A 25,955-nucleotide genomic window follows, 5' to 3' on the forward strand; every position below is an offset into this window, starting at 1 on the left:
GAAAAATCTTTTATATATCAAAGACCATCTCCGTTCCTATTTTATATCACCTTCTGCTACACCAATTAACACCTGACAATATCAAAGGGAGATCAAGTACTTCTTGAGAAATCTCAATCACTTTGTGAAGAAAGGAAAATGTTTATTCAAAACTATTTTTAATTAGGAGTAACTCCGTTATAAAACCTTCGGAGATACCAAGGAACAGGATACGACAGTCTGGTAATTGAAATATTGAAACTCAATACTCTTTGAGACACAATCAATAATTTCAATGGATTTTCGCATGAAACGTGTTTCCTTGGCTTATCCATGCTTGTACCGGTAATAGGTTTAGTCTAGGTATATTGCACTGCTTAGATATTCTGTAGTTTGTCGACGTAATGAGTAACGAGACAAATAGCTATATAGCACATATGCATATGCTGGCTAAGCACGTGACTAGATGAACACTGTCCTTGGGTATGTAACTTGTGTACAGACATAGAGCCATGTCTACTGGTAACCATTGTTCGTTAACAATGTACATGACCACTTATGTTTCTTACTATGGAGACGATATACATATATAGATATAGACATAACACGTGTTGCTAAAAGGAGGCATTATAATATATATCATCTCATTAAAGGTTAAGAATATAGCTTGAAGAAAGAATCTTAAAAGGTCAGCGACGTACGCGTATTGTCTAAATCAAAGTGTGCGCTAGACTGTGTAGCCTTTATCGTTAGTGAACAACCTCGTATTTTATTTTCGTTGGCTTTTTCCTTATTTCTTGCCGGCACAAAGAATCAGAACAATCTTTCGCCACGCGAATCAACTTATGTTCGAGATCTCGGCGCAATACAAGTTTTAATTACACCTTTTCGTATATCCTGTACGTATTTCAGCGACTGCATCTGGCGGTGCGATGATAACATTCAGCAGTCTCGGTACTTCGTGTGTCACCTATGCATTCAAAGGTGGAAAGGAAAAAGAGACAGGCAAACATGGAGAACAGAGAGAAGAAAGAACCAACCTCATTAGGAGGCCAGACTGCAAACCTTACTGCGTTCAAATGAGATCCACATAGTTTGTAGGAATAGTGTGCGTTGGGATTTTTGAAATCTGCTTTTTTACCTTGAATTATGTTTTTCTTTTACTCTCTCTATATATTTCCTTCTTGTTGATTCACTTTTTAATTGTGATAATTAACGAGGTTTGAACTTATTGACTGTTTTCTTACTGTTATCGAGACGCGAAAATTTGGACCACTTGAAATGCATTTTTAATCATTTTAATTTTTTTAAATATGAAAAACTTTATATCCAAAATATTACTTTCAGATATCATTTGCTTGGTATTGATTGATGTACGAAAAAGTTTAAATTATTAAAAGCCAAGCAGATCTACTTGTTTACCACGAACACCTATTTCTTAACTTAATGCATGGCTATTTAACGGCTTAACTTCCTGACAGCACTGGCTATAACGGAACATAGATTGATGAACTATACTGTTATAAACTACCAACCGCCTACCGAAGCAACATGACCTATAAAACTTAGATTACGTAATTCACTAATTATTCATCAATTTACTAACCCTTCAAAGATCACTTGCAGAGTTTATGAAAAATAATGTCAAGTCAAAATGTCGTTCCGAAAGTACAGATGTTATATTATACGTCAAATTTAAATTTAAAAAATATTCAGACTGATTGTTAACACGATAAAGAAGGTCGACCAATTTTATAAATTTAAAAAATAACGATTCGCGCAGTTCCCAAAAAAAGGTACATGAACTTCACGAGCTTTTTTTACGAATGTACAGCATATGTATAACTGCTCGTCCATGTAGCCCGTTAGCTACCAACAAATGAAAAGATGTTGTACGCAGTACCTGAACCTTCTTCAGATTATGAAGGGTGCTTAAACATAGCTGTAATGTATTTATATGGATGGTTCATGTTTTTTTTTAAGTTCTACCCCTATAACTTATTCTTCAATCTGATGAAAGAATAGTTATCACGAGAATGAGTGCACTTTCAGACGAACCAACTACGTTGCATTTAAAATACGGCTCTTTTGATGCCTTTGAGACTTTAGAGATTTCAGCAATGCAAATGAGGAGACCTTGCTACTTGGTATCCGCACAGTTCGCAGCAACCAAGTAGCATCGGGTAACGTCCTCGTATAAATAGGAAGCTAAGAAAAATACAGCGAGAAAGTGGTAGATATATATATATATACCATTATGACGATTTTGCGGTTGGCTTTTATTTTACCAGCCGGAAAAAATGGGGAAGCAGCAGAAATGTCCACTCCGGAACCGCATACCATAATGGATGCTGTCATATTTTCACAGTCATTCTTTAACGCCAAAATACGTTCATTGCCTTTAATTCATGCACTTGCCAGAATATAGTGGTTCTTCTTTCAGGGTATTTTTCGGAGTTTAATTACAGTGTCCACAAGACTGGTTTTTTTTTTATTGGACTGTTCAATGGTTAACAATAATAAAAGACATATTACAAATTTGAATCACCATATAACATAAACATATATCTCCAGTATTGTGAATCTTTGTGAATTTCTTCGGGATAGCTAAAAACCAAGAAAGTCAACTCGTGATTTTTCCAAGACCGAAAAGCAGCCAGCAATGGCGCGTTAACGAGCTGACTCAACAATACTACTGTCTGACATAATTATCGACTTTTTTTCGGAGACTACCCCCATGTCTATAGGAGCAAGCAGATGCTGAAAATAGGGGTGTCTCGAATCGTCACGCTATAACGAAAGCGAAATGGAGAACCAGAGGAAGTAGACAAGATAAACCCAACTGTGCAGTACATCAGTAATCCGCAGGAACAGTTGAAATTAGTCGTCGTGAAATTGAATAGAAATCATCCCTTATCTAATAAGATGAAATTAGATACCTATTAAATCTCAAATAAAAAACTTCGTACCCAAGTATGCAGCTAGAACGTTCGTCTCTCATTTGAGGAGACAGTGCAAATCTCTAAAGATAATCGATTATCGTAAATAGCCACCCCCCAGACCAGGGATGGTCTCTCACCATGTTCTATGATCGTTTTTATTTTTTTTTACTTTCCTAGGGATGACAAAAAAACGCGTCACTTGCCATTTTTCTATCTTTCCATCAATTTCTAGACTCCTCTTCGTCCGCGCTGTTGCACGTGAGGTATTACGGTGCTAAGGAAATAAAAAAAATAAAAGAAAGATAGCAACCCTCGGAAGATGGGTGAGACGACTCGAAGGGAAGGTCTTCGGTATTGCCGCACTATGACGGTGTCACGGCTCTAGTTAAAACCACATCAGGGTCGCAGGCCTCGGTCCACCCCCGACTGAAACTAGCCTTCCGAGCCATCACCCTCTGAACCATCAACCTCCAACCACGCCTTCCCTAATGCTACTGCCAGGACCAACGTGCAGCGACTACACCGAATATAACAATTCCACGCGAAGGCTCTCAACCTATACCGAAAATCGCTAATTCCCATTATAAACCACCCCTCCTAATGTATACACGTTGTAAAGGAAAGTGTCTGTCAAATATTATCAGCTACTGTGCATTCAGCTTTCTGCGGGACAGAAGGTTAATGTCCTACTAAGGCGAAGATTATGGGAACGATTTTTGCGCTTGAAGAAATACATGGACAGCAGTCGATTATGCAGTCCAACCAAATCATATCCCATCATCTTTACTCTTTTTCTTTTCCTATCTTACTATGTCAGTTCGGCTAGGTATAGGAAGTAGAGCATAAAGATCGTCTGCTTTCGTGATGTTTTATGATCCGTGGATGAGAAAAGTGGTCACCCAAAGTGTATCCTTTTGTAAAAGAATCGATGCCTCTTTAGCTTCGATTGAGTTGAACATTATCCATAGTATCGTTGGGTCTTACTTTTGATACCTACTTACCTTCCGCCAGCTTTGTAAGTGGTGGAAGCACTTCACTTCCCTTCGACTGCCACTTCCGACTAGCTGGTAAACGATGATTTTTTCATTTCCCAACGGGACAACAGAAACGCTCCAGGGAAGAATACTCGTGCTACCAGTGCTTCTTAAGAACCATCCATTAGCTTGAAAATAAAGAAGGTAATGTAGCTTACTTCGAAAGAGAAAGATCAAGAGATACAACGCAGAAGATTTCTCGAACAATGCTTGGGCCGGGACGAGCATTTATATAAAGATTTAAGAATAACAATTTCATACTCTCCGTAATTCTACCTGCAAACTTTTTTCTCGCCTGAGCACTTACAGTTAGTCACGAAAATGGTTACGATACAAGCAGAAGCACTTAAAATATGTCCGCATGAATTTGCACGATGGAAAACTTGATTTGTGTCTCGCGCAGATGTTACTGAAATTCGCACTTTTTTTACGTTTAACGAGTATAAATATTTAAATAGGAAAATTCATAGTTGCCTGGTTGTAGTATTTGCCAGCTATCAAAATCTTGTCGGTCGTGTGATTTCATTTAATGTAGATTTTAGGGAGAGTCGTTATTAAAACTGTATGTTCGCTGTCAGTAACAATGATATATCATATTGCATCATATCTCCCTTAAGGAAGATAATTAAGGATTTTCGAAAATAATACTTTGAAGAACCCCTGCGACTCCTTCGAATAAATAAAAATTACAGTATAACGTTTATCCATTCAATCCAATTGGTACCTTTGAACGTGGGTTAAATTAAGCTCGACTGGATTAAGTACAGCGCCTGCACCCACGTAATGAACATTTGTATCCAGCGAATTGCAACAGCGCGCTTTAACCTAAAGTGCATTCTTTGCAAGAATGAAGCCAAAACAATTCGCAAATCAGTTAACCCCATTCGAATTTGCAAATAAATCTCTCAGCAATGTACTAATCAACGTTCCCTCGATTTACAATTTTCACTGGCAACTAAATAAGTTCTAACAATTTGATCCATAATTTTCGAGAAAGCGTACCAGGTAATCCAACCAAGAATTGTCTTTGACGGTTCAATATATCAAAACTACTTTCTTCGTCCTCCCTACTTCGCTCTCTACTCGACTCAAGAGTAAAAAGGCTGAAATCGTTAGTCCGCAAAAGTGCGTCGAAGCATAAAAAGCTCAATGACATTCCACTCGATTGGTGGACCCGTAAGGAACGGAGAATAAAGAATCAGTCGATAATTGCGAAAAAGTCCCAATGAAGCAAGTGAGACTCAGGTATCTCTTGTCTCAAAGCCAAAAGTGGCTGTCGGCTTCTTCGCGCCGCCATGAGTTTCGCAGCCAACGGGCAATGGTTATTTAATGTGAAATCTATTTTGCGTAACTCAATTTGAACGTCATCATCGGCGAGGAAAACCGTTTACGTGAACCGAGCGAGTCGAGCCACTTTAACGTTAGCGCGAATCCTCCTTCGACTCGGTAGCCACCCTTTAGAGAGCAGCCGTGGTAGGGGGTTTGAAGTCAAGAGAGAGAGAGGAAGAGAGAGAGTGAGAAAGAGAGAGTAGAAGAGACCCACAGAGGAGTTGATTTAGCGTCGTGTAAACCGGGCTTAATCTCCGTGGAGATTTGCGGCTGTCTGAAACAAAATTGGCAACGGAGGAGAGTTTTGAGATCTCCGAGACCCTAGCTGAAACTGCTAACTTCGCGTCATGCTGTTTACCCACAATAAACTTTTTGTTGTACAAAAGTTCCGGTAGAAGTCGCGCATGACCTGCGCGAGATACTCTTCGCGACATCAACGTAGATTATTCTTGCGGGGTGTCACGCGAAGCGCCATGCGAAATCGTATGTGGGGTATAGTGTTGTGACAATAGAAATTTTCGAAATTCCACCTGTTCCCTTTGAAATAGATGCTTTTGTGAACGAAATGAAGAAAAATCGTATTTCTACGGTTCAACGTTACGCGTAGAAGTACCACACTCTAATATATACTACATACCTGTGTACGAACAATGAGTACCGCGGAATCACGTCGTTTCCAAGCCGCAACGTATGGCCTGGAGTTACGAACGATTTACGGACACGAGTTTCCTGGGATTTTCGAAACCCTCGTAGAGAATTTTAGATCCGGAGAAAAGCTCGCTTTAAGTGTAAGAGTAATCTGGATCGTTATATAGTTGATTATTGTATACGTATATGCATATAAGATCGACACCATTCGGTTCCAACCATAGATTTCGAAAACATACATATATTATATACATATAATAAGTGCCACTTGCAAAAGTCCCATTTAAGTAGGAATTTCTGTACTAAAATGAGTCCCCGACTTCTACAGACAAAGTTTCCTTCAATCGGCCGGCATTCTGCTCAGTGGATGCAGCTTGAAATCCAACCAATAAAATACTCTTTGCCAGGAGTTTAACGTTAAGATCCTAAAGTTAGAGAATCAGACGTCACTGAAGTGCATCCTCTTTGCTGCATCGACCCTGTTGCTTTTTTCCCTCGATTAATTTCCTCTTGTTTCTCGCTCTAACTTGCTTTATTCTCCTTTCAAAATTCTTAAGGCAAACTATCCTCGTTTGCTGTAAACGTGTCTTGCAGTGTTGTCAGCTGTACCTTGTAGTCATTTGAGGATAATTTTCATCAACACGACAGGATACAAGAGTCCCTTTAACGGACATTGCATTTCGGGTCTGGCGCCGGTACGAATTGTTCGAATTGTCCAGCAGTCGGTATTCCAGTACTGAGGCATGCAGAGCTGTTTCGAGCAATATTGAAATTTGAGATACACTATCCGGAAGGATTTCGTGAAATCCAAGAAGGAAAATCTCCGGTATTAGGAAATGTTATCTAATACGTAGCGCAAGCATGGGGAATTAGTTCGCAATGCAAAATCGGAAGTGGGGCTCGCGCTGACCGCAGCGCTTTGCAACATTTGGATCTCGCCTTACCGAGTGCAACCACCCGAGAAAATTGGAAATCACGAGGAAATTGCACGGAACCGCTAACCTCTAGCATCCACACCTAACCTCCTTACCTTCGCCTATACTCCACCTCTGAAAACCTGTTCTCATTTCTTCTTTTTATCTTTTTCTCGATTACACGCTATATATAGGCAGATCGGAAGCTTACCTCGCCACAGGGTAAACCAGCAAACGATTCGCAGAATAAAACTCATATTTATATGCAATTTTCAAAAAGACGGTTATCGAGCGCAAATTGAATCGGGATGCGCGTTGCACGAAAATTGCGGATTCTTCAGAATTTACTGTCTCACGAAAACGGACGAGTCTACCGGATTATTGCATCCGGCCGATCTCAATTTTCCTTCTGCAGTTTCTTCCCAGTCGATACGATTTAGCCAAGAGATTTGCACTCGCTTATGACCACCGAATTCAGATGAAAGCATTGGTATACTATATCTCCACCAGCTTCGCATAAACGAATCCATAGAATATATATACATATATATGTATATATACATACAATTTAGTCTCAGTAGTGCATGACGATCATTCTATAAATAGATGCAAAAGTCCAATCAAGTTTTTTCAGAATGCATTATACTTTCTCATCCGTCATCATCCTGATTAACGTTTACTTGAAAATTTTTGACACCCTATTTATTCCTCACTATCAGCTGTTAATTGATCTACCGTTCGAGGTGAATATCTTTCTAGTATTTTTCATTAAACCTAAAATGACGTAACTCTTCATGTTTCAAGGTACCTACTCATGCGCGCTAGCGACAACACTATCCACAAATCACCGCATCTGTTGTTGCGGTTTTCGGGATGTGCCGGGCTGTGACACTACGGCCAAATTAGATCGCGACGTCATCCGTATAACGAATTGATGGGTGGAAAATCATATTGGATTTATGGTTATACGATCGTTTCCCGGTATACGTGCTGTCATCTGTAACATTGTTACCAACGTTAGAGAACTGTCTGCATTATTTTTCTACGTCATACACGAATGTTGTATTTATCTACGTCATCCAGTATTTCTACCCGAGTACAATGGAACATTTACTGAATTGTCAGCAATTGGCAAAGTCAATATTGGTACATTAATCTACATCATGCTTAACTAGAGTTTCATATGAAATATGACACTGCATAGCAGCTTCTAATGGCAGTCAAACTTTTAGATATAATTACGTTCCTCCTCTTGAAGTTGCTCGCACAAGAACTCTGAATTTTAATTATTTCAAGTGTCTCGACATTAAACAACCACATTACGGACACAGTTAATCACCAGGCACGTTCACATACGTACCTATGTTTGTCCGTACGGATTATACTTCGTTAATATTGTTCCATCGTGTATTCACTCCAGAACGCATTCCAGACGATATTAGTCTTTCTTAATTTTTTTTTTAAATTTAATCTTCCACCCGCATAACAATCCGAAATTAAATATCCTCCTTCGTTCTCATTATTTCCAATTAAAAAAATTTACTAATACGCGTATCTTCTAAACTAACCAATATTACTGAAATCGATAATACGTATGTGTAATCCGCAAACTTCATAACGCGCGCATAATATCTACTTATACTCATATATTATATTATTGGCCTCCATACCTAACAATGTGTATCCAGGACAACGAGTTACAATTTCAAACGTGCCAAAATTATAGACTGCGTTTCTACGGCACAAATGCGCCAACACGGTTTGCGTTAAACCGCAGCTCGATGCACGCGCGCGAATTAAAATTACGCCGATACTATAAATCAGGTTTAATTAGACATACATATTTCGATAATGTGAAATTTAGTTACTCGTCGTTTACGTTACCGCGATAATTTTCCCCAGACTTCGAAGGAATTATGGCTATGTGTAGACGAAATGATTTTTAACAATAAAGTAGAGAAATATGCTGCCTTCCTGTCAATGCGAAGTCTATGACAGCAAAGGAGCTTATAATTGAAGTTTGTTCAGCTATAAGGAAAGTTAAATTAGTTCGCACGATCTCGGAAGAATACCTTTCACAGTACGACAGCCCTTTAAGAAATGTGCGAAACGTATGCTTGATAATTAATACGGAGAGCTACTGAATAAAAGCAAGATATATATCTGTATACATATATTTATTTTAAGTAAAATATATATATATACATATGTACAGACAAGGGTCTGGCCTTAAAACCGAACGGAAGTCAGGTGAATAAGTACTGACGTAATTCGGTAAGGTTAAAAGAGTCCTTTTCTGTCCCCATCGCTTTCTCAAACCTTCGCAAAATACGAAAGCACCCCTTCATCGCACAGAAGAGTGATAAAAGATTGCAGTCCAGCTTTTCATAAGGGCGAAGGGGAAATGTAATTTAAAATACTTTGTTGTTATAACGAAATGAAATTGATTCCATTTCAGATAGCATTAGGGCGCACCCTGGGAAAGCAGTCCAGGTTGCGAGAGAGATTTTCTATGCCTGAATAATAACGACGGGGATATAAAAGATATACGCGTAAATTCAAAGAGAGAAGATAAATATATCAAGAACATTTTATTTTTGTGTACTTTCATCCAATCTCACGTTACCATAGGGTTTATTACTGATGTAAAGCAATGCGCTAATTCATCATAAATTTACATTTGGTTGTATTAGATATGAAATCCATTCATCAGGCTCTCCGATGGCAATGCTCCGAAAATTTAATAAATTTATTATGGAGTAAAACTGTGCTGGATTCGTGGATAATACGTACTGAACTCATTGCTATTCAACGCCCACAATAAAATATGTAAATTTTAACGTGTTAGCTGTGGCAAAACATAACAGATCAACATATAGCTACTACAATTTTATTGGAATATTATAATAGTGGCGCGTGGTTTCGAATAATAAATAAAATTCCCAAAAATAGTGGTTACTCTACTGACAAAAATTTTCCCAAAAAAAAATTCTCTCGAAATAGTTCTTATAATCAATCATGAATATCTATTTCGTGCAGTTTTTTTCTTTCAAATCTACATAGTAAATAATTAATAATTGTACCAGGGAGTAATTTGAAAAAATTTGAAAAATTGTACGGAAACGAAATACCGTGTGGCGTGTAAAGTAAACGAGACGAGAAACGCTTGGCAAAATGTTCGTACTCGTAGGAAACCTACATATGTACGTATTACGAGAATTCCAGGTTTACTGCGCGACATTCATAAATAATTCATCGTCCTCTTTTTTTTTTTACGGGCTGCAGCTTCTAGGTACACAAACAGCCTGCGTAAATATAACAAATAGGAATTTTAAAAATTCGAAGTCATCCATTCATTAGAGCCCGACCCAATCCCTTGGTCTTATTTCGTGACGGTGGCTTATACTCTTGCCGCATTGAAATGACGTCGGCTCCTACGAATGAAGAAGTATATATCGCGTTACAAGGAGACCGGAAGGACGAAAGAATCGGTTAGCTCTGGAGAGCAAAAAGGAGAGCGGCGATGATATAAGACGCCGTAAATAAAAAAGAACCATTCAAAGGGGGGAGAAAAAGCTCAAAGAAAAAAGAAGCGTCTCATGCCGAAAGAGAAACAGGCTGAAGCTTCTAACGGACTCAACGACGTTGCCTTATAGAGCTTAAAGGAGGAAACAAAATGTATTGTATTCTCAGCTATCAGTTAATTGGAAGACTGTCTCGCTAAGTATCCTCGAAATTCGATGCATTGATATCTTTCGATTCCACTTGAGTCGATCAGATGCTGATAATGCTGCTAGATGAAATATGATGATGACCACCACGGCCACACCCAGTTTATCATAATTCTTGCATCCTATTATCATAATAGAATAATGCACAAGATTGCATTTCGCGGTACAAGCCACTGCTATGACGTTCGCGTTGCAGAAGATTGATGCTGCCGGAGATAAACAATGCACTCTTTATATTGCAGCGATACATCGTGAAGTCGTAGGAAAAAATTGATCGTATTAATGAGATGAAGATAGCGATAAGGGGAAATATTATATAGATTGCAATAACAAAAAAGCAGCAATTTGCTTTCATCTTTTGTTCTCTCAAGCCCGAGTGAAAAATCGTCGAGAGCCAAGCACCTAATTTCGTCATGACTGGAGACACCATCAATGAACACTCATTGAGTCAAGTCATTTTTATAGTGCGCTCCCCGTGTAATCAATTACGTCCATGTTTCATGAACCAGCAGCGTGTTTTTGATTGACATGGTTTTTATGAACATCCCCTCCTGTCCACGAGAAGAAACGATGGTAGATGGGCGGATGGCATTGAAAAAAAAAAAAAAAAAAAAAAAAAAAAAAAAAAAAAAAAAAAAAAAAAAAAAAAAAAAAAAAAAAAAAAAAAAAAAAAAAAAAAAAAAAAAAAAAAAAAAAAAAAAAAAAAAAAAAAAAAAAAAAAAAAAAGAGGAAGAGGAGTGAGGTAAAGAGAGCAACCGTCAATCTAAATATCCATCAATAATGAGAGGTGGAATCCTGATAACGTAACTTTATAGATTGTTCACAGATATATATATATAGTATATTCGCGTTTGAAAAAAAATTTCCACAAAATTATCTGTCCATCAGGTTCAAAGTGACAGAGGTGATACTGACGAAGACTATAATAAAACTTGTCTGTCGAAAATTGGTCAGGAAAAAAATAAACCTCCCTTTCGCGAGTCCCTTCCGCGTGATACGACATTCGTATCACTGAAAATTTTGGTGTTCGATTTTCAGGATGATTGGCGTCGGTGATTAATCGTTAACGGAAGCGTCGCGTTAATGCGTAAAATACAGGAAAACTTTTGACAGATTTTATGATAACGCTTCGAATGACATTTTAATCCTCGTTTCAAAATGCTGCTACTTTTAAGGGGCAAAGTAGTTTGACAATGTAATTATTAATGAAACCGGTGGTAAGAGTGAGAGAGGGGGATAAGAAGAAGATAAGAGTGAGAAAGCTATAGCAGCATCTTCTGGTACTCGTAGGTTACTTGGTACTTGGGACGAGCTGTTTTTTGGCAGAAACTTTATTCATTTACAATAATCGACATGGATCGCTTTTGTTATTATTACTGTAGAGTGATGGTAAGGGTGAATGTAATTATTATCCTGCAGAGTAGCTTGCCTTAAGGTTCCGTGGCAGCTTATACGGTTATGATTGTATAGGAGTTGGGTCCTGGTAACGCCGGAAGGACCTTTAATAAACTTTTCCTCGTCTCTCGTAAATCTTCCGTGTGTGCTATTTTTAATTTGCCGAGAATTAAAGAAAAAAGTGGAGGAACGAGACTCTTAATCCACCCGTTATATTAAACGTGTTCCTTTTGGTATGTTGTTAAATCAAGCTCTTTTTATTAGCGATAATGCTTTATGTTCGCGGAAAATATTTGGTTTCTCTTCGAAATGCTGGAGGTTTGATAAGGATTCGATATCAGTTGATTGCTAAAATGAAATTCTAGATTGATTGATATTTTTGCAGTGAAACTACTCGTGTAACGATATTCGTTTGTTTGGAATATAAATTATAACTATATAAAATCATATTCGATAAGGCATGAAGATTAAACAAAGAGTGTGTTAATAATTATATAATTGACTAATTTATTTATTTATTTTTTCTAGCACTCGAGCAAAATATGGTAGTGGAAATCGATCCGAAAACTCAGACGGTAGTGCGCCTAGGCGACAGTTTGAGGATCTTATGCAGAGTGGCTGTACCAATTGAAGTTTGCCGCGTCCAGATACCTGGAGGAAGCGCCATGTACCTGAAACCAGGACAACCTCCTATCGATGGTGTCATCCAATACTCTGGATCGGGCATGGAGGCTGGCGAATGTGGAGTTCTTATTGATAGAGTTAAAGCGAATAACGACGGTATCTTTAAATGTTCCTTGAAACCTAAGGACGATCAAAAAGAGAGTTCGGCGACCCTGAAAATCGTCGTGGCAAGTAAGTTTGGGCCTTTGGTTAACCAGAAAAGAAATTGATAGCTGACAAAACGGAACTTCCATATAACAAAGTGATACGAATAACAATAATTATTAATACTTTTTTTTAGAACCGCCACAACGTCCTGAACTTTTGGTCAGCCAGGCATCCGATCATGGGAGATACAGACATAACGACAAATTGTTAATCAGCTGCAGCGCTCGATCTGGTCGACCAGCAGCTAACGTATCTCTTTATCTTGGTAAACATTTAAAAATGCCTCACGAAATTACCTAAAAATCCACAATCAAAATGTGTCACCATACTTTCCAAAGAGGAAAGAATTTAAAAAATGTCTTATCGCTTCACAGATGATGAGTTAATAAGTCACGGCGAAAGACCAACGATCTACGATTCAAACGTGGATGACAATTCCTTGGCAGTTCAAAATATATCACGCACTATACATTGGACTGACAATGGTAAATTCTTACGTTGCCTTGCGAGTCACGTTGCACTGAATGAACCGATGGAGACGAAACTTCAGCTTGAAGTAGTCTGTGAGTATATTCTATACATTTTCAAATATCTTATTATTGAAGTTCAATCATTTTGTCCAATTGAAAAGTCGATATTATACGTATCTACATACATATATCTCACCTCCGTCGTGTAAATTGTCCGACAGAGATCAAAATTTAAAATATGAATCTTCGAATTCAGATCCACCACAACCACAACCGCAAGGGACCATCGAACGCTTTGGTTACGTAGTCGGACAAGAGGGATTTGTAAACGTCACTGTAAACGCGAACCCAAGACCGACGTTCATATGGCGTGTCAACGATGAAATAATTAAAGAAGGAGAAACTGATGAACACAACCGTCTCCAAAGCTCCACTGCTATAGAAATGGTAAATCATCCACGGTATACAGTAGTAATAGTGAGTTGACCATGGAAATTATCCTATCGCAAACGTCATTCATCCTCTTGGTGCTGACAGTGAATACCGAAGTATGAGAATAAGAAAAGAATTGAATATCGCTTTACATACTGTAGTACATTTTTCCTCAGCATGTGCTTTCTTCTTGGAATTTAACCTCCTTTTTTATATAGACGTGAATATACGCTGGAAAATATAATGCAATTTCATGGAATTCATATAAAGTCTGGAATCCTATTTGTCAGGGTATAATAAAAAAGCGTCGCATAAAATCAAGCGTCGAGTGACGACGACTCAATACTTCTTATTGAGACACTTGAGGTCTACGCATGGGCGTCGTGACTAATGCTTTTGTGTTTCTATGTTATCAGGGAAAGGGGACGTGGGTTGTTAAGCTTAAAATTATTAGCATTCAAAAATCGGATACTGAAAAGGAATACATTTTGGAAGCACGTAACGACGAGGGAGCCTATGAATATCGTGTTATGCTCTCAACGTCTGCGGAACCCGCAGGTGAGTTTCGATGAAGATGATATTCTTTATATTCACCTTTTAATGTGAACAACATAATATCACATGCACACTGAACCGTCTTAGACGAATACGTATACTAAACACCGCAATCACTGCGATCGATAAAACTACAGCTATCGGCCGGCATTGATCATTTTATTATCGGGACACTGTATATAATATATATATATATATATTAGAAGGGAACACTCAGACTGAGGATAATTCGATGAAATCTTTGAAATCATTAAAACCCGTTTACTCACTTCGTTAACTTAATCATAATTAAACACGCCATTAACCATAACCACTTGATATCAAAATCTTTAACTCTCATCAATCCTCATTAATCGTAATCAACCTGACTTATCATTCGTGCGTTCATTCGATCATTCTCTCACCTGCCATCCAACGACCACTACCATCACCATCACTACGTTCACCACCACGATCATCACGAAAATGATCTCAATTTGGCAGAGAGTATGTCTAACGGCAATCCTTCACCGCATGCTCACGCAGGAGTGTTCAGTCACTTCTATGGTAAGCTCTCCGAACAAATGCACGCACTAGGTAATTTCATTTTTCAAACTGTTTGTAGCTAGTTGGCTTACACCTAGAGATTCGTGCGAGTCAAAGTCTCACCGAGGATTTAAATAGATGAACGTATTCCTCGGCTTAATTCAATTATTTCATCACCGCGACGCTCGGCTTCGCACGAAACTCTCTGTTTGGCGTAAAGTAGATTTTTAAATCGGATATATAAAAAGTTTTAGAGACATTTTATGATTTTCGTGATATTAAATATACATTTTTGCAATCTAGCTATTATTTAAATAACAAATGTTACAGAGGAACCATAGACCTGAATAGCGTATATCTGGTATTCATATATTTGTCCTTAAATCGTTGTCAACGTACTATGCATTATTATTGTAATCGCTGTCATTATTTTTCAAAATTTTATCGAAAATGCACGTGTTTCTAGTTTAAACTAAGGTCACCATTGTGCCAGTGCGTGAATCATCCAATCAGACAATCTAATTATTTTCCAATTGACTGTTTTAGTTGCATTCGCGTATCCTCGGGCAAGATCAATTCGTGGCTCTTTTATTTTGCATTTACATAAAATATCGTGTGCACTTATTAAATAGTCTTTCACGTAATTCCAGGCGTAAACCTCGACGCGGGATCCATTATTGGAATCGTGGTAGGAGTCTTGGTGCTCATTCTCATTGTGTTCCTTCTCATTTTCGCCCGTGCCACTGGACGCTGGTGCTTTGCAGGTAAGTTTTAAAATTGTTTATTTCAAAATTTCTATTTATCAATATTCTTGTCGATCTACCCTTTACCGCTATTCCAATCTCTTCCTTATATATGCTCGATTATAACGCAGTACGCCAATCGTATAAGGAAAAGTAAACAGAGAAGTATACGTGGCATAGTTGCTGAATCGTTAGAAAATGCAGAAGATACTTGTGTAATTACCTCTAGATCCCTAAAAAATCATTCCTAAGATTGTCGATTATATTTTTTATTACTATTTATATACAGAACGTAAACGGAAAAAATCATATATTAAAGGGATGGTGGTGGATGCATAAATTATAAATATTCTTTATACGAGAATATATGTTTCTTACATTGCTCTACTATGATTAATAGATTCTCCATGTAGAGTACCAACAAGATGAAAACATGCTTTAAAAAACTTAAAGTTGGACTGACTTTAATGTATATTTCAACTAAACGTTATTGCAAAAGTGATCAAGTTTTAGATGACATTTCCGTTTTTTTCTTTTTTTTTTTATTATCATTTAGTCCAAAAATGCTGAACCAGCGCATTGCGTTAAAAGTATTCCGAAGGTTCAAGCACAACACTCATACTTACATGAAAAAATAAATTTGACAATACAAGACAAAGTTGTATGTACGAACAACGAGAAAATCTTTGATATGACCCGAGAATCAAACCTGGGTCTTTCGCATTCTAGACAAATGCTATGACCATTTACTTGTTAATTAGAAATATATTACAAACACAAGCGATGATGAATTAAGTGAAAATTCCAAGCATCAAGTTAATAACGATTTTCTGAAATTTCTCTTATATACATATATATATGTAACTCGCTATAATATATATATATATATATATATATATATATATGTATATTGTTGAGTCATAACTCATAAGTATTGACTTATGCTAGTTGGTATGCTATTCCATATCCAATTTTCTGAGTTATACCTTGTATGTATACAATGTGTTGTGTGTTGTGCCGCTACCGATAGGACAGCATGCAAGTCGGGCCAAGTAAAGAATACGGAGATACACCAACATTTACCGTGCGATTCCGTACTCTAGGCATGACACTGTCCAGGGGTAAGTTACCTCAGACAACCCTTAATGCTCGCTCGCGCCCTGCTCGTCACAAATCATGAACCGCCATCAGTCATATATATACATTATATATGTATATGCATATATATATTTCGCGATACTTCTAACCAGTATTCACAAAATGCCAATTCATTCAATACCCATTCAACACGCAAGTCTGCGCTGCAAGTATCAATGCTCGATATTAATAGAACATTTTGAGTGCCATGAATACTATACTCATTAGTGTGCGATCTGCTCATTAGAATCAAAGTTATAACACAGTCAGTATAGCTTTGTGTGTACGAAATAACGATTGAAAAAACTTAAAAATCATTTGAACGATTTCATTTACATAATTGTGGTAAAAACGGCTTCAGATCGGATATATAATTTTTGTGCTGCTTTAGGTTGATTATTTACTTTTTTTTAATACTCTTTTTTTTTAATCCAGCATTAAATGATTTTTTTTTTGTATTCGATCGATTACGTGTGTAGTGCATCGTGAGAGGATACTGGTTAGCTGCTATCATTAATTTTCAGTACAGTGTATTTCTTTATACATACTCTAATACGTTTGAAAAATAAATAAAAAATATATACAAAATTTTTTTTAAATAATATTAAAAAGACTCGAGTGAGGAACTCGTAATTGTATTTCGCGATTAATAATAGCGAGCTTGGGTAATGAGAGTACTTAGCATTTTTTAATTTCGCGATACTCGAAAATTCAGGACTTTAAATTCCCACAACACACGTTTTAAATATATTGAATATACTGTCACGCATGCATTTCAAGTTTAGGATTTCTCGTGCATGTACTTTTTCCATTTCGCGTATTTTCAATCTGTTAGACTAAGAATGTGTGTACAAGTACATGGAAATACATGTTCAGTCGACACATTAATCAAGCAGAGTATTACAAGAATTTTGGAGCATGTTGAACGCCCAATAAAATATTTGATATTATGTTTTTTTTTCCTTTGATGTACGCACGTTTTTTTTATCGAACGAATTCTTTCACATAGCGTACATGGCTAAAAATATTTTTCGTACATTCACCAATGTCCGATTTTTTCCGCGAGAATAATGTGGACTTGCGAATTCCGAAGAAATCAAGAAGCGTTGCCTATAGTATATCGGTAATAACTTCTGTAGCAAGCAACAGCTAACAGTCGGCAAAGGCAAGTGTGGTTTAATTAAAAAAAAAAAAAAAAAAAAAAAAAAAAAAAAAAAAAAAAAAAAAAAAAAAAAAAAAAAGAAAAGTAATAGAATTAATGAATATAATAAATTATTAATCGTTCGATCCATCATTTTTTCTGATAGTTGATAATTCCCTTTGTCAGTTGACTGTTGAAGCATGTATATACCCTTATTATTCCCTGAGCTGAGTGTTTATAAGCATTTGCTATTATTCGTATGTACCAATTAAATTCACATTTACCTTACCACTTCGCTTGGTTCTATTATACTATAGTGTTAGTGTGATGAATTGCTTGTGAATGTTACGATAATTACTCACATTAATTAGATACTATCTCGACGAACTTTAAGCCTTTACAAACACGGATTAACGTAGCTCAATAATTCGCATCAAACTTCGAAAACATTTTCCCTTATTTTCTGGACTATTTTAGGAATCCAACTTAATAGCTATAGCAGTACCATAGTTTCTCCCTTGGAGAACGATATATTCATTTTACATTCCACCGTGAAAGGAGAACTTACTGCTATAAACAAAGTTCCCCAGCGTATCTTCGAACGATTTGACAAAAGAATATTAAAAATCTGGAAAAGTTGAACGGAAACTGTTCCGCGAATTCATAAAAATTACAACTACCAAACTTTCCTTTATAGAAATTCAATTGGAGACTTACGACGTGTCTTAGTACCACGTACGTAAGAAACGACATCGAGACGTAGAATATTCCATGAAGATACCCAACCCAATCTTATATACACCCTCGACTCTCTCTCGGACTGGTTCATGAAATTACCAAGAATAAAAAGTTCCCCTTACATATTCGATCGTAAAGAAAGGAATGCATAATTTATAAATTTTCGCAAATCATAAAAATCTGCACCGATCTTCCCACGTAGTCAATAATTGAAATAAACAATGAGGAAAAAATAACTAGAAATAACAATAAATTTCGTCATATGAAATCCACCACACACACACCATTGCCTTGACCGATCGTGGCGTTGCTTGTTGCAGCGAGACGTCGTGGCGACGAGGAAGCAGCGAGCGGTGCGGGCGCCGGAAGCGAAGCTCACATCACTCCGGGCGACGAGGAAGACGAGCACGAAGATCCTCACATTATCGACGAGAAGATTCCGCATGGTGGTCAGGAGAATCCCATACACGCCAGCACCGAATACGTGAACGGACGCACGGACGTTAAAGACATCAAGAAGGACGAGAAGACAGACACTCCGGTTTAACCAGTCCGCCATTATGAATATGTAGAAAAGAGTACGTTATACTGAAGGGTGTTGGACATTTTGTCTAAAGAGCGGTATTACTGTAGGATTAGTCGAAAGTCTGTTTGTCGAGCGACATGTCCAACCTGTGGTTATGAAATCTCACTGCTTCACAATGGTGGACACAGAGAGCACTTTAAGTTCACTTAATGCGTATAATGATGCTGATTAATAAGGATATATTTATAGCTATGTGTATGTAGGATATATAGATATATATAAATATATTTTTTATCATCCGTCCAACACCCTGGATGTAATGGTACTTTTTGAAAATAACGTTAATTGAAAAACACACGACCATTGAAATTAACAGCAACGGCAACCAGCTTGCATTCGTTCATATGTGGTTAACATGGAAGTCTGGTCGCATCACAATCGGAATCAAAGGGAGTCTTTATAACCTTTGATATATTATATAATGATTGATCGATCAATGGACAAGAAACGGTTGGCATCTCGTGTTCGTTCACAGAACTTACCGCGCATTGTATTTCCTCGAACCGATGACGCTTTTATGTAATTTCTTTTATTTTTTTTTCTTTGAGTACTCCTTACGATGAATCTCATGGCAAGTAATGCGATCTGATTAATTGATATTGTTGTTTTTGTCTTTTTATGTAATAAGCATTTACGTGAGCGATATACGCGATATGATTTGACACTTTGATATCTGATGCCATTTTTAATTGAATTCCCAAAGTCCTTTATTGTGGCGAAGTTTGTACATAAGGTAATGATCGACATCATATAGCATCTTTGGACGGGGATTCTCCTGAGCTACGATTGTGTCTTTTTTACGTGAAGTTTAGACAGGAGTGAAATTAAAAGGGGAGTAAAAGTAGTGTACGCTCTTCATCCTGTGTATAGTTTACCAAGTGCGATAATCCAGGAGGAGTGACAATTCGTTCACCTAGGATTAGCTTCTTCGGTCGTCCCAACGTAAAGGCAGGATTTTCATATGACGAGATACCAACTCGAACTGAATATAATTAACGCGAATTATTCAAAATCTTTTCTCGCCCTGTGCGAGCGTGACATGTCTAACGGGGGTATGCATTGTGAACACTTACGACTCCTAATAATTGTAGTAATACAGTTCAATCATTGTATTCGTGAAAACCGACGAACGATCTGATAGCGTAAACAAATCAAATGTCATATTTCACATTTTTTTGTTTTTGTAATATTATACTAAATACGACGATTTAAACATTTACGATTCATCTACATTACACAGATACGGTCTCGTTTTCTGCTTTTAAAAACTTTTTGTCGCGCTGGTCCTTTCTTGAAAATTGTGTGAAAAGTGTTTTTCTTTTTTCTCGTCAATTCCCTTTACATCGTTGTACGTACCATGGAATTGCCATTGTATTATTTAATAATTGTAATATTTAAATAAAGGTCTGAGACCCAGTTGACTTCTTTTACGATGGAACTCAAGAAAGATTATCCAAGTGTAAATTCGTTTTCAAGGTGTGCCGAAAATGAGACTCTACTGTACTTAGAATTATATTATATGACACGTTAATCTACATCATTGTCATATTTGACGATGCGACATTCCATGTGTTAGCTTTTTGCAAACATTTTCTAATGCACCTTGAAAAGGAACATGTCTGTCGCTATTTCTTCATCTTTCGTAGCATAAAAAAAGTCACTCGGTCAGTATTATTTACTACTTTGATCTGACCTTAAAAAAGAAACGAGGTTGTATCTTTCTTCTACATTAATTTAGATATAATTGTGTCCTACTAATTACTTTTGCGATTCGATTCACGGCATTGTCCTTACGTTAGTCCGCGCTGCATCCATCTGCATCGTAGTTTCCTTTTTAAGAAGAGCAAAAGTATTTGCCACATAAAATTCTGTTAAAATCTTTGCAAATTATTATGCGAAAATACAAGAAACAACTTTGCCAACGGTGATTTGAAATGGACAGGAACGAAGTGTGTAATCTCAAAAAAAAATGGATGGATGCAGTGTTAACAATTAGATTTAGAAAAATATTCTCGTACTATATATTAATCCTATATACACTGACGAATTTCATTTATTGTAAAACTAGAATTTTTCTTATGATAATATTAATTCTTCTACTGCAGATATATGGTATATATATATGTATCGCAAATCTGTACCTTTTGTAATATTGCGCCAACGTGTTTATTAGTGCTTTATTTTTTATTGTTCATAATACACAGATATATTGTCTCATCGAACGATCATTTTTCCTTATAACTGCCTCGTTCTTTATTAAGTCTCATTGCCAGACAAAATGCATAGAAATCGACCAAAATTCTTATAACTGATACAAAATTTTATTAGACCATTCGCGAACTTCGTGTTTCTTATCATTGCCTTCTGACAATAAAGATTATTTGTACTTTTGTACAGTCGCCTTTTACTTAGCTGACGATTAAATGAGAGCGAAAATGATAAAAGTAACATTGAATAAAGGCGAATTTTCATGAAAATATCTCGCGTTTTCTCGTGCGCAATATTCATGAGACACTTTCGGTTTCTTACGAGTAAACTTTCCGAATTCTGCACATACACACTTCTTCGATCTTCATAAACACGATCACATTTTCAATTACGAATTAGGATCCGTCGGACAACGAATTTTTCCAAAATCTACATATTGTGAAATTTTTACTCCGTGTAAAAAATAAGTAAAGAACAATACATTAACGCAGTCACGTTTTGGCTTAAAAGTGGAAAGAAAAATTCGGCGTTCGGCGAGCCTGAAATTACTGCGTGTTGTATATATAAATATATATATTATAAATATTACGGTATGAAATTGAAATAGTAATGATATATGCTGTGTCGTGGCATTTGGTTTGCAACTCGTTAATATTTCACATATTTAACGAACCAATTGCATCCCAATTGCCAGTGACCTACCGTTATTCGTATGTGAATGAAAATAATATAAGAAAAAGTAAAATTTACTTAATGGTTAATTATCTCGCAAAACATAACATATTAAATCATTAACAAAAAGCATAGATATGTGGGCGTATATTGCCAATAGGTACTCATAACGTGTTCGCGATCAATTCTCTCAATTCATCTTCAATTTCGTTATACAGTAAAAAGAGGAAAAGAAGTTAATGACAATTAAAAAAAATATATATATTCCGACATAAAATAAAAGATGAGACTCAAGCAGTAACGCACGGTTACTCGGAAAATGCCTAATGGAAAAACTACTTTGGAGAGCTTTTTCTCTTGTGTCGCATAAATCTTTTATATGCGTAATATACATATGTTATTCTGTTTTTAAATGCTTTACAATAATCTGACTAAAAACAATAAATTTAAATAGCGAAGAGATGTTTAACCATTCCCAAAACTATACGTGTGTAGTACGACCATACATAAACGTGATGAATCTCGCAAGACTAAATCAGTTTGAACAAGTCCAAATAATACATAGTAAACAATATTCAAAATCACTGCCAAACGAAATACAAAATTTGGGCTTTAGGATATCCATGATAATGACTCTCGCTCTCTCTCCATTTTCCTATTACATTCATTAAAAGTGACAAGTTCAATTTTAAACACGAAATTCATTGATGCGTTATAATAAAATATTTCTAGAGGAATGTACAACACCTCGATTTTTATACTGATGAAAAATATAATCATTTAATCAACCTTTTGCGAAATATAAATTCATTGTATATCGATCCTGTAGGAATGATGGAGAGGAGTGAATGCGTGAACACTAGGCCAATCTACGATGTTTGACCCATTCAACTTGATTAATTAAAAAAGACTAAACGTAATTACAACATACGTATAATACTGAAATAGAGTATTATAACACATTTATGTTATGTACAAAGGTTCGTTGTGGTATTTTATGATATAACTACCCTTCTTTCATAATTGGTTTTAATTATTATTGATCGTAACGCTATATACTTAAATTCACAATGATCATGCTGCGACACTGTCCTTTCCAAACGAGATGTGTGTTCTTCGGCGATTTCTACGATCATATATAATTTGTATAAGGATTTTCGTAATCGAGATAAGCGACGAAGAAATTTGCATTGAGTATCCAGTTAAATATTGAAGGAAATTTTTTAAGCTCGTATTCACACTGGAGGATGACACTCCATTAAAAGGAGCATGATCGTTGGCCATACAATGGAGTATATATATATATAGATATATTTATGTTAAACGTAAGTCTAGGTAATATAATAATAATTGCTATTACCTGAAATTGGTGTTCTCTGAAACATTTTTCAAAATCATTACTTCTTGCATTATACTAGCTCTATCGTTCGTTTTTTGACAACGCTTTAACCCGCAAATTTAATTTCCATTTTGAGATTCAAATTATACCCGTGCAATGGCGCAGCTATATTTCATTGTTTTATATAAGATTAATAATTAAACAACGATGCAATTTACGTTAGAATATTACGATGCAGGTTACTCCGAAACTATAATGTGTTATTGTATGACAGGCATGCAACATGTATTCTTGATTATTTAATTAAGTTCTATATCATCATACTTCTTTTCAATCTTTATTTCCCTGACTACACGAATATAAATTAAAAAATACTTGAGAGGTCGCTACTTTAAAATAAATGATTAAATTAAAATATTATGGGATCGGTAAATAAATTAAGAAATGCATTGCGACCACGTAAGGTGAAATGAAAATTGAAAAAAAAAAGAATTAAGAAAATTTTGTATCTGTACTTGTAGATACAATGTAATAGACAGGAGTAAATATAAGAATTTAAATGAAATTAATATATAGAGAGCTGTATGTAATAAGTTCATTCGTCGCTATGATATTATACTAGGTATTATATGATTTTTGAAATAAAACATTTGTTTTAAATAATTCTGTACGCGTGAGCGTTCCCATCCCATGCCACATCCGGTCACGAAAAAAAAATATAAAAATGATAAAGGAAATTGAGAATTTACAAAAATTCATATATTTATTATTAATCATAGCGGATTACTGAAGACCATTTTATTTCAATAATTTTCAGATGGCTCGTCGACCAGGAATATCGGAGAGTCGTGAGTATTAATAAGTTAATTAATTTTTACTTCGAATTACCTTCTTCTAGTATTTCAAGCACAATTGTAACTAACACCGTACTTTAGTTAATCGTGGTGACGCGAACATCGTTATTTATCGTTATTGAAAATGTAAAATCACACGAACGGTAGTCAAAAGAATTTTTTTAGAATATTGCTGGCATGACGCACATTTTCAGAGACTTAGCGGATCCGGCAGCAAGCGTTAGTCTTCTTCGCTTCCACAAATCCAAAACAGATGAGACCAATGGGCGAAGGCAAGGAGTACATTTTATTTTCTTTATCTCTTATACCGTTCACGCTATGTTCAAAATTTCATGCATCCAACCTACATGCTATTTTCTTAAGTATTGTGATAATGTACAATCCGCTAAACGTTTGCTTTGGTACGCGGTGTGACGTAATTGTACAAAATATTTATTTTTCGCATCATATCCTTGCTCAGTGATCACGATGAGTAATGACAGTATGTCTAATTACAATAACAATACTCCAAGCTTCCATATGCACGTCAAAATAATTAGATCGTTCAAAAATAATCGTTCAATCGTTTTTGCTTCACGGCAATCCCTGTTGACTGTTAAGATAGCTGGTCATCGAATAACCTAATTAGAAACCATTTTTCCAATATTCGAATAAGGTGACATTAGCTATGGAAATATATTATAAAACGTATTGAAACTGCGATATGAAATTTAATATTACCTCAATCTGATCTTGCGATTAATGACGTAACTATCTACTTCTACCAAAAGTTATTGTTAATTGCGTGTAATAATTCTGACTAATGACTGTTAAATATCAGTCGTTAAAAATCGTAATATGACACATCCCATTGGATACATCGATTATACTATAAATCATATATACAATTGTAGATGAAAACATCTACTATATTTTTTATGATAGTAAATGTCTAAAAGAATGAATAATTTTTGCAAAAATATATCGTACCTGCTATAACTAATTTGCTTAAGACTGATGTCGAGGTCATAGGTCAATGAAGATATAACGTAACTTCCTACTCGGAATAACCTGCTATTAGTCGGTTGCAAATCGATACCGCATTGATGATCTTTTTTTTTCTCTTTTTTCATACAAAAAAGAGGTATTATTACCAGTGACTGAAAATCCTTTAGAAAAAACGTATGCCTTCAATTATCATGTCGCTATGTTTTACAAAGACTTGTATGTACGACGGTTTAATAATTCATCATAACTAGATGTTACGCACATTCGATACAATAATCGATCGATCAAATCGCTAGAAATATAAATCATCGGTAACGATAGTCATCGTCACCATCGTCAATACTGATTATATTTTTCATTTATTTTATAATTATCCTTATTCAATCATCGCGTTCCCTTACGAGACAATATCTTATGTAATCAGGTAAATTCATCGTGCACTATTACATTCGCTAACGATAAACAATTATTATCGCTTGACGAATCATCCTCGTCATCTTCCTATGTCGTATTATTTTATCATGTTTTAACGATACCTGATCCGAACCACTTTCATTAATTAGAAGCGACACTGAAAGCGCTGGAAGATATTCCAGGAGCGAAGTGGATGGCGCTGTTCCTGCGAGACGACGACGTCCCAAAATTACCTTATCTCAACTCTTCAAGCGCAATAAGGATAAAGTGTCTGGCGCTGACAGCGATACAGTAAGGACTGTCGTTACGGTAGATGACGAGAAGGTAATATTTTCTCTTAGTACTTGAAGC

General features: G+C 36.1%; 1 protein-coding gene across 11 annotated transcripts in view; it reads left to right on the forward strand.

Moving 5' to 3' along the window:
• The window catches only part of LOC107263603 (fasciclin-3), a 187,188-nt gene that overhangs the window by 159,205 nt on the left and 2,028 nt on the right, over window positions 1-25,955 (forward strand). For 2 of the 11 annotated variants that reach the window (XM_025080928.1, XM_025080925.1), the window contains 10 exons: window positions 12,501-12,827; window positions 12,937-13,068; window positions 13,178-13,366; window positions 13,530-13,720; window positions 14,122-14,263; window positions 14,744-14,836; window positions 15,436-15,549; window positions 24,167-24,197; window positions 24,398-24,475; window positions 25,754-25,928. In XM_025080928.1, the coding sequence (XP_024936696.1) occupies window positions 12,501-12,827; window positions 12,937-13,068; window positions 13,178-13,366; window positions 13,530-13,720; window positions 14,122-14,263; window positions 14,744-14,836; window positions 15,436-15,549; window positions 24,167-24,197; window positions 24,398-24,475; window positions 25,754-25,928 (1,472 nt within the window). Of the gene's footprint in view, window positions 1-12,500; window positions 12,828-12,936; window positions 13,069-13,177; window positions 13,367-13,529; window positions 13,721-14,121; window positions 14,264-14,743; window positions 14,837-15,435; window positions 15,550-16,563; window positions 16,650-18,864; window positions 24,013-24,166; window positions 24,198-24,397; window positions 24,476-25,753; window positions 25,929-25,955 lie in introns of those variants that run through there. The other 9 variants (XM_025080926.1, XM_025080929.1, XM_025080930.1 and 6 more) reach the window with 9 other exon arrangements.

The sequence above is a fragment of the Cephus cinctus genome, unplaced genomic scaffold (genome assembly GCF_000341935.2).
Source record: "Cephus cinctus unplaced genomic scaffold, Ccin1 Ccin1_scaffold0160, whole genome shotgun sequence".
Classification (NCBI taxonomy): Eukaryota; Metazoa; Arthropoda; class Insecta; order Hymenoptera; family Cephidae; genus Cephus; species Cephus cinctus.